General features: G+C 40.3%; 1 protein-coding gene across 2 annotated transcripts; it reads right to left on the bottom strand.

The window, feature by feature from the left end:
* Positions 1-225: 225 nt before the first annotated feature.
* On the bottom strand, positions 226-9,355 carry nudt9 (nudix (nucleoside diphosphate linked moiety X)-type motif 9). 2 transcript variants are annotated; one of them, XM_055004936.1, is made up of 9 exons: positions 9,219-9,355; positions 8,355-8,594; positions 7,502-7,789; positions 7,192-7,302; positions 6,172-6,258; positions 5,822-5,933; positions 4,286-4,432; positions 4,077-4,161; positions 226-3,132 (listed from the first exon to the last, which is right to left on the bottom strand). In XM_055004936.1, exons 2-9 carry the CDS (start codon positions 8,450-8,452, stop codon positions 2,987-2,989), a joined length of 1,074 nt encoding a protein of 357 aa, XP_054860911.1. In that variant the 5' UTR covers positions 8,453-8,594; positions 9,219-9,355; the 3' UTR covers positions 226-2,986. The 2 variants fall into 2 exon arrangements, with proteins under 2 accessions (XP_054860911.1, XP_054860912.1); XM_055004937.1 differs by having other exon boundaries at positions 7,192-7,281.
* Between the last annotated feature and the right edge of the window lie 22 nt (positions 9,356-9,377).

Below are 9,377 nucleotides of genomic sequence, written 5' to 3'. Positions count from 1 at the left end.
GTGTTGAAAGGCTAATTGATGATTAGAAAACCCTTGTGCAGTTATGTTAGCACATGAATACGTGTGAGTATAGTGTGAGTTTTCATGGAAAACATGAAATTGCATGGGTGACTCCAAACATTTGGACAGTAGCGTATGTTAAATAGTGCTTCTGATGTGAACATGCAGACTGAGTTCAGTTGATGTTAGAAACGCTATGGGAAAATGAGTACAGTACACGTGGCATAATGATGCAACTTTTATGAGGAAAACCACTCATACTACATCAAGCCTTCACAATGATTTAGAGTTTAAAGTAATCAAGAAGGAAGCACGTTATCAGTCAAAAAATTCAGTGCATAGTAAGTAAGCAAACACCTTTGGTTCATTTTCACGTTAGCTCATAGACAGAAAATTCAGTCTGATTAGTAAAGCATTATTGCAATATAAAGCAGCTACAATGATTCAGCGTTTGGCTTTGCAGAATTTCAGTGGAAAAGCTCAGTCTTATTTACTTTTGCTTTGTACTAACCACTAACCACTTTAGGTAGAAAAAAAAAAGTAATAAAACCAGAGCTTTAGAGTGAAAGGTTAGAGGATTTTGTCACTGGAAGGTTGCCAATTTAAGTGGTACATCTGGGGAAATCTGGATGGGAACTACTCTCCTCTCCCACAGCAACAAATGCTATTAGTGCTCCTACTGTAAATGCTCTGGTGATGAGGGAAAGTAGCCTGGTTGCACTGAGAAACTTACCAGAGCTGAATGAGCTCCTATATGGGTGTGAAGAATTATACGATTAGGTAATATAATGGATCTATTGTGATGAGGTTTGAATAATAGAACCTACGCACATGCTGCTGCTGGGATCACACTTTTAAACATGACATAGAGGCAAACGTTGTGGCCTGAGCAGCAATGAGAGCAAATCAGAAGGTTTATAGGATTTGTAGAACTGTTGTGGATTTAATTTAATGAAAGTCTTTTCCTACTTGACAAACCCAATTACAGCCACATTCTTCTTTCTTTTTCCTAAGTGCCCGAGTGTACATTAAATCACATCTTACTAGATTTGCACAATCAGCTTGAAGACAAGCATGTATTATTGCAAATCACGCAGCAATTATTCATTTTTATTGAACTAATTTCAGACTGGTTGACTACCTTTAGATGACAGAGGCTTCTATGTGTTAGTGTTTTCATCAGGGATTCTAATAGATATAAGGCCTTTCATCGCTGCCTCATTGACAAATATCCCCTGCAGTGAGATGACACCTACTGATGTGAACATTTGGAAAGGCAGGCTGTCGAGTGTGAAATGTCCTTTTGCATCTACCGTCTGCTGCCGCTTAAAAACATGCTTGTCTGCTAGCTTTGGTGTGTGTAGTGAGTGCACAGTGGAGCTCCAGCACGTCATCATGTTCTTTTCACATGTAAAGATCAAAGTCACACTCCACTTTTTTATTCTAATTTCCATCCTTATCACACCTAAATGAATAAAATATGCGTTATGTTCAGCAGCTCATTGTTTTTGCTCTTGCACGATGACGGTAAGTTAATGTAATCCTTGTTAACACTGAATAAATTACCCATAATATCCGCTAATGGACGTAATGTGACAACACTTGTCCTAACAGACTTGTGTTAAGCTTCTTGCAAGCAATGAGTCAAAAGATTTTTGATGAAACTGTACAGTTCTTCTCTTTTTTTAAATGCTTTTTTCCCTTCCCAACAGCAGTTCTAATGCTGCTGGATAACCACGTTGATTCTGCAGCCATGCTTTTAACCTGATAGTTTCACTAATTTTATAATTTCTTTATTGTTGCTGTAGACTATACAGTGGAAATACAGTACACTGATCAGCCACAACGTTAAAACCACTGAGAGGCTAACCCTGATTATCTTGTTACCGTGTCAGCTGTCATGGACTGGGATATATTAGGCAGCGAGTGAACAGTCAGCTATTGAAGCTAATGTGTTGGAAGCAGGAAAAATAGGCAGCATAAGGATCTGAGTGACTTTGACAAGGGCCACGTTATGATTACTGTGTCAGAACGTCTTCAAAATGACAGGTCTTGTGGTTTGTTCCCAGTATGTAGTGGTTAGTTTCTAACAAAATGGTCCAAGAAAGGTCAACTGGTGAAGAGATGTGAGCAAGGCTTATTCAGGAATGTGGGGGGCATGTGGTCCCATCCTGCAGAAAGAAATGAAATTCCTAAAGTTGTCAAAACAAATGGTGCATCATAGCCGCAGATTATGTGACATCAGAACTTCGATGATGGAGCAACGGAAGAAGGTGTCCTGGTCTGATGAATCACATTTTCTTTTACATCATGTGGACAGCAGGAATGTGTGTGTTGTTAACTTGGGGAAGAGCTGGCAGCAGGATGGGAGGAAGGCAAGTCGGTGAAGGCAGTGTGATGCTCTGGGTGATGTTCTTTGGGAAACCTTGGGTCCTGACAATCATGTGGATGTTACCACCAACTTAAACACTGCTGCAGACTACATATACCCCTTCGTGTCAATGGTATCTCCGAATGGCAGCGGCCTCTTTCAGCAGGATAATCCCTCCCTGCCACATAGCAAAAAAAAAAAAAAAAAATCCTGAATGGTTACCGACTTGGCTTTCAAATTGTCCAGGTCTCCAGAATCAGATCAAGCATCTGTGGAATGTGCAGGAAAACAATCCATTGAGGCCCCACCTAGCTTAAAGGATCTGCTGCTAACTTCTCAGTGCCTGATACCACAGGACACCTCCAGAGCTCTTGGAGTCAGACAATACGAGGCAGGTGGTTTTAATGTTGTGGCTGGTTCAGTGTATATATGATTCAAAGTAATACAATGCTTATGCTTTTAATTTTCTAGCTGTGATTATTATGACGAACATAGTGAGGCAACATTCACATAAGGTGTCATGCTTTATAAATTGACGCGCACTCAGCACATAGAGAGCAGTAAGACTCCTAATATTTCCTTCATCATATTATCGGAACAGTCTTTTGTCCTTGGTTACCAGTGGGCTTTCCTCTCTTTGGTAACCAGCTCCAGGAAATGGGAGTGACTCGCATAGAGGGCAAAAGACGAGTCAACATCAACCCATTTAACTTGTCCTGCGTCATCACCAGCTTGCAGCGGCAGCTCACTCACACTGTTGCCTACAGAAACAACAAAGACATTTTACTGGCTTATAAAGACATTACATCTCCATTTTGCTTTTTGTTGTTCTCAAAGAATTAAATACTGGTATGTGAAATGTAAAACTATGGATAGTGTGATTAAAGAGCCCATATTATGCAACTTTACATGTTCGCCTCACATGTTTACGTGCTTTAATGTTAAAAAAAAAAAACTTTCTTCTCCTACTGCACATCATTGCAGCTCCTTTTTGTGACACTCTGAAACGCTGTGTTTTATAACCGTCTCTTTAAGACCCTGCTGCTGAAAAGCCCAGTCTGCTCTCATTAGTCCACTGGCCCAACAAAAGCAAGATAACATTGATTGCATTCTCAACTCCAGATCTATGAGCACAGGCAGAGAAAGGTCACCCTAGCAGAAGTGTAGAAAGAACTGCAGACTCTGAAGAAGCTGCTCATTCTTTGCCACTTTTACACTTGTCATGTAAAAGTGTGTTACACGATGACATAAGTAAGTAATAGAAGAAAAGCATGGGCTTCAAAAGAGGTGCTTCAGGCAGGTAAGGAGTAAGGATGTTTCTAAGACACAATAACTCCCTTGGGTGTGGTCTTTGTAATTTTTGCAGACTTTTTACAAAATAGCTGTTATATAATGTGCTAAAGGAAAGAGGAAACACTAATATGGGCTCTTTAAAAAGAGAAAAATGCATTCTTCTGTATAAATGAAGGGTTTGGAAGCAGAGCGGTCTAACCCACTTTCTGTAGTTTGTGAGAGAAACGAATTCAAAGTTTTGTGTTTTCAAGAATGGTCTAACATTCAAGGCACCATTGTAACGCTATATTTGGGTTGTGGGTCAAACCACTTTCCTGCTAAAATCTAGACCATAAAATATGACAGAAGTGATATAAAACTTCGATTTTTTGTGGGTTAGACCACTCTGCTTCTAACAACCCTGAAATGATACCTGATTCATCATGAAAGTTGACAGCGACTGTCTCCATCCAAGCATTGTCAGTGTTCCTAGGGTCATCCACATAGCCTTTATAGACCTGAAGGAGAAACATCACAAGTTCAAGTAAAAGAAAAAGCCTCTAAATTCTTTCAGTCTCTTGGTTTTTTCACTTGCTGACTAAAATGTGACAGTACACAAATGAGTGTGTGACTGTTACTGACCTGAAATCCTGGCGATTTGAAGAGTTTGTTGATCCGCTCATGGATTTTCGCTCTCTCTGCTGGCACAACCGAAAGAGAGTTCAGTGCTTCTTCGGAGAACTCTCGCTGAAGCGTGAGAGAAACCTGCTCTCCTGGATCAACCATCCCCTGCAAAACAAGCATGTGAACACAAATAAGGAAGTAAGTAGAGAAGCTTGACATTCTACATACATTGTGTCCCAAAGATTCATTCTCCCCAGAAAAGCAAACCTCAAAGACTGTATATGCAATATAATCAATTTATTCAATAACCAGTATTTCCCCCTTTCACTTTGATCATGGCTGTCAGTCTTTCAGGCATGAAATGTACAAGGTTCTTAAGTGTGGATGGTTCTATCTTCCCCCACTAGAGTTGAGCTGTTTCATGGTGATCGATGTTGGACTGTTTAAGATGCGACTGTTCAGGATTCCCCAACAGTTCTCAACTGGGTTGAGGTCAGAGGGGTTTGTTATGCAGAAAGCCAGGTAGATGGTCAGAACACCACTGCTGAGTCATACAGGCAGTATGAGCAGGCGCACCATCTTGCATAAATACCAATTCCGTCTGTTAAACATTTTGTGTTCAGTCACAGGGCCCAATTTTTTGCTCCTGGCCAAAATAGGAAGTAGTACCTTTTCTAGAATGTTGTTGGTATAATATTGTGCATTAACAGTGGTAGTTGAGGCACAATGTGCAGCTCTGAGAGACTTGAAGTGGACATAGCCCCTCAAACCATTCTATGGGCACTGAATTTCACTAGCTCAGAAGATGGTACTATTTCACGATAATCTGTATAGATGCAGTTGTTTTGGCTGTTGGGTGTCAGAAAGAAGTAGAGAGGGCATTTAACAGAGAAAATCCAGCTCTCTCAGTCTTTTGGAGTCAGAGTTATGTACTTTGTGAAAGCCAGTCTCTTCTCCTTTTGCAGTTTGGTGAGTCATGGGGTATGTTGAATCTTGTAAGCTTTCAGCCCCTATATTTCTGTTAAATAACGATGCACAGTGTTCTTAGAAACATCTTCACTTCTGCACCCAGTGAATATGTCTGTCAAGGGCTTGAGCTACCTGCTGACGAGTTTTACCTGCATTTCGAAGAGCAATGGCCTGTGCACGAATCTCAGACTCTGAAAGAGTAGCTTTTCCGCCTTTACTCTTGGCCATGGTAACAACACTTACAAAATTTGGTTGTGAGTGTATTGCATTTTGGCCAAGCAAGAAATTTATACTCTGGAACCTGACAGTTTGACCAAACAAACAACCAAACAGAACCTGATTGACCAGGTATAACCCATTTTGGTGACAAACAATCAAACATGTTGTCCAGTGGGGAGAACGAACTTTTGTAACACAGTATACTCCAAATCAATCACTTCCATAGGTTTGATTGCATTTTTGCTGTCTTTTGAAAAACTATCTTGGTAGACCAAATAAAAAGCAAGTTAGAATAATACAGGCATAGTGGAAGTTGTACAAAATAACAGACCACATAAATAGAAAAGAAATGCTAAAGCCACCAACCCCAGGAATGGCCCACTCCCCACAGTCTTTCCTCTTGATGGCCACAAACTGCAGAATAGGTCGTTTGGAGACAGAGTGAAGTATCTTTGCTCCTTTGGCATCTACTTTCCATCTACAAGACAATGAGACACAATAGGCAATCGGCATTCATAAAAACTCCCTGTTCTTTTGCGTTGGAACATGTTGATTCTACAAAAACATGACAGAAAACTGTGTTAATTTCGTGATAGTTTGTACCAACGGGTTATAGACTAAATCTCAGCCTATAACACCTTGGTATCCTTTGAATCCTTCTTTGTAAAACTCAACTGACCACTGAATAGATAATGTGTAAGGTAAAGAAAAGTCACCTTGTGACAATGGGATCGGCAGCATGATTGGGTCCCCATCGTCCAAGCAAACCTCTGCCTGTCACCCCTGTGCGTCCATGAGGATTTCTAAGGAGTAAATTAATTTGCAGACTTATTTAGCCCTAACATACTTGTTTTATCATTTGACAGCAGCAAAAAATACCCGAAATGTCATTCTTTCAGCCTGAAATCCGATGACTTTTCCTAAAGTGACCCAAAATACACAAAAATGAAAATAAAATGTTATATTTTTGTACAGGTGCTACAAATTTTTGTACACTGCGGCTGTTTTGGGTCAAATCTGAGCCGTATCTGTTGAGATGGATTTTAGATCTACCAGTAAATACAGCCCCTCGGATAAAGAGGGTTAGGGTTAGTTCCATACTAATACATGTAAAGTTTCCTACCACTGCTTTGAATGCACAGACTAGTTTATAATAAGCTTTATATCATTTAATATTTTGTGTTCTAAGTGGTTAATGTTGAACTGTTATTGACAATTATGATTTCTTATGATATAGCGGTGAGGACAGCGTTTAATGGTTGCAGTTGTTTAACATGGTTATATTACAAATCCCAACAGTTCCAAAATTTTCATGCCATTTTTAAATGGAATGGTCAAAACTGACCCGGACCATACTGTGAAGCCATCAGTATTTAAGAAGAATGTGTTTGCCAAAAATACTTAAAAGTCTAAATTAATTACCAGTGCAAACACAGAAGTCTTTAAAAAAAAAGTGCACACAGAGAATTGCAGACTTGACTTTTTAGAAGAAGTGCTCACAGCCATAATCTGACCAGTCATCCTGATGTTGGTGTGCATTTATATTAAAGCTTCATTAAGTGATGACTTGGACATTAACAGGTAATGATGTGTTTCTATAACATGAAAGAGTTGAGTGCTACAGATCCCTCCAAGACTGCAAGAACCAATTAAACTGACAGTGTTACCAGCTAAATTCAGTCAGACGTCAGAAAAAAACAGCTTAGAGATGTTTCTCTTGCTACTCCATAACTTACAGTGGCTTTCCATTCTCCACTTTGTAGGTGCCCTCAAAGCCTGTCCTGTCCACACCAGCATCCACAGTGTTGAACTTTGGAGAGAAAACGCTGAAAAACAAGCAAAAGTCCCTAAAACTGGTATAAATTATCTCCAGCTCATTTTCGACATGAAAAAGTAAAGAAAAATCTTAAATTTCTCACAAAAAAATGTAAATTTAAACCTCAGGTGCGATTATTATTTATCACTCACATGGCACAGATTTAACAAGAAGTCCTAATATTATTAAACTACATTTAGTTCATTTTAAAGAAGCTATGTGTTGCTCACCCAATCTCAGCATCCGCCCATACTGGCTTCTTTAAAACTGCAGGATCAGTATGGTTGACTGGATTATATTGCGGCCACTTCTGACTCCAGTCCACTTTGTCATCAGGCACAGGCAAGCGCTTGATTTTGGATCCTGGGTACTGTGGGCATCTGGACTTAACATGAAGCGTTGCTGAGGATGGCATTGTCCTGACACTGGTTGTGTAGCGTTTGCAGCAACTGGTACTGGTGGATGTGATGGTTTTAGTAGCTCTGAAAGGATAAGAAGGTGTGCAGGAGATCGCGGGCCTGCAGGGAAAGAAATATGAGATGTCAAAATCCAGTAAGTGTACCTTGCTCTTTCAACCCGACGCTGTACGCATTCTGCTGCAAATTATGAGAATAACCTTCTACCTGAAGTAATGACAGCAAAACCCATAAAGTGACAACATATAGATTACAGAAGGAGTCATTAAACTAGAGCAATGAATTCGACATAGAAGAACAGCGTTAGAGCTACTGTTAAACTGCAAAACACATCTTATGTCTATGTAATGATGACAATGATGAGTTTGTCAAGCCAGTCCTGAATGATTAATTGTAGAAGCTTGTTTTTGAGTTCTATATTATATATAATCAATATAATATTCGGTGAAAATATAGTTTGGCTGTGATATTCCTCAAGTTAATAAACTGTATTAGATTTAGCTTATGGTAATGTCTACTGGGACATTATGTCAGTGATCGTGGTGTGCAGCAGAAAGGTAACTGTCTACGTTCGATTGCAACATCAGCTTATAACCCAACCTCTCCTATAATGTCAAATAATACCAGCTTGTAGTTAAATCTGTATAACTAATGATTCCGTCCATACCTGACTCCGGAGCTGCAGACCGTAAACGGGAGACCGGCAAGAGTCAGCGCTAAACGAATCCGGCCGATCCAGTTCCGTCGCAGGAGTAAATGTACCATTCCTTGAGACAAATAAATCAATAGTCCAACAACCACAACATGCAGCACACAGTAACCAGGAAGTGCACACGCCTGACGCGGTGACGTCTGCAGAGGGGTGTGGTCACGGCAGTCGCACTCGTTTCCATGGTGATCCGAGTCTCTTAAAAGTGAACAAATACAGGCAAGAATGAAATAAATGGATACACAATTTAAATCAATGCACTACGTATTATATTTAGAAATTAATAAAGCATCAAAACTATAAATATTGTGCATTTTTGTTTTTGCCGTGTTAAACGACAATACCCATCTTGTCAGTATCTACATTGCTGCCATGTTAATCGTGAACTGTGAACAACACAAAGCCGGTGACTCTGTAGGGCTCTAATGTAATAATGAAGTGTATTATGTAATAATCCTGATATACAGCACATCCTTGTACATGTAAACAATAATGCCTCGCCTATGGGCACAGGGCAAACCAAACCTTACGTGCACGCAGCAATGTTTATGACTACAATTACAATATATGAGGCTTCAGAACCACAAAAACAAAATATGTCGCTTTGATCAAAAACTCTATTATTCTTGTCAGAACGGGCAGCATGTAACATATTTCGGCACGCCCACTCGTGGCTGCTGCATGTTTAATTTGCAGATTACGCTCGTTTCACTGACATTAAGAGGCCGAACGGGCGGTGCTTCCAGTTTGAGCATTAGCCACCTGACACGACTCCGCTCGTAGAAGCCGCCCCTGTTACTAAATCTAAGGCACTAGTATTACCGTAGTTTGGCACGCGCATTTACGCTCGGCGCTGAGACCAAATCCGCGCTCGCGCACGAAATCCATTTACTCCTCGGTAGTACAGAGGGCCCCGTCGAGTCTCTTCGTTCTGTCAATCCTACAATCCGCTCGGTTAACGCCGTGAAACAGTGCTGAGAG

The sequence above is a fragment of the Amphiprion ocellaris genome, chromosome 19, assembly GCF_022539595.1.
Source record: "Amphiprion ocellaris isolate individual 3 ecotype Okinawa chromosome 19, ASM2253959v1, whole genome shotgun sequence".
NCBI classification, from domain to species: Eukaryota; Metazoa; Chordata; class Actinopteri; family Pomacentridae; genus Amphiprion; species Amphiprion ocellaris.
This window is presented reverse-complemented; position numbering and strand designations above follow the sequence as displayed.

What these genes read in the sequence shown, in the direction of transcription:
- nudt9 (XM_055004936.1), bottom strand. Translation starts at nt 8,452, where the DNA reads ATGGTACATTTACTCCTGCGACGGAACTGGATCGGCCGGATTCGTTTA. An exon ending in TGGGCGGATGCTGAGATTGG is followed by an intron (nt 7,303 to 7,501) that starts GTGAGCAACACA and finishes TACCAGTTTTAG; the next exon opens with GGACTTTTGCTTGTTTTTCA. An exon ending in TCAAATCGCCAGGATTTCAG is followed by an intron (nt 4,162 to 4,285) that starts GTCAGTAACAGT and finishes TTTCTCCTTCAG; the next exon opens with GTCTATAAAGGCTATGTGGA.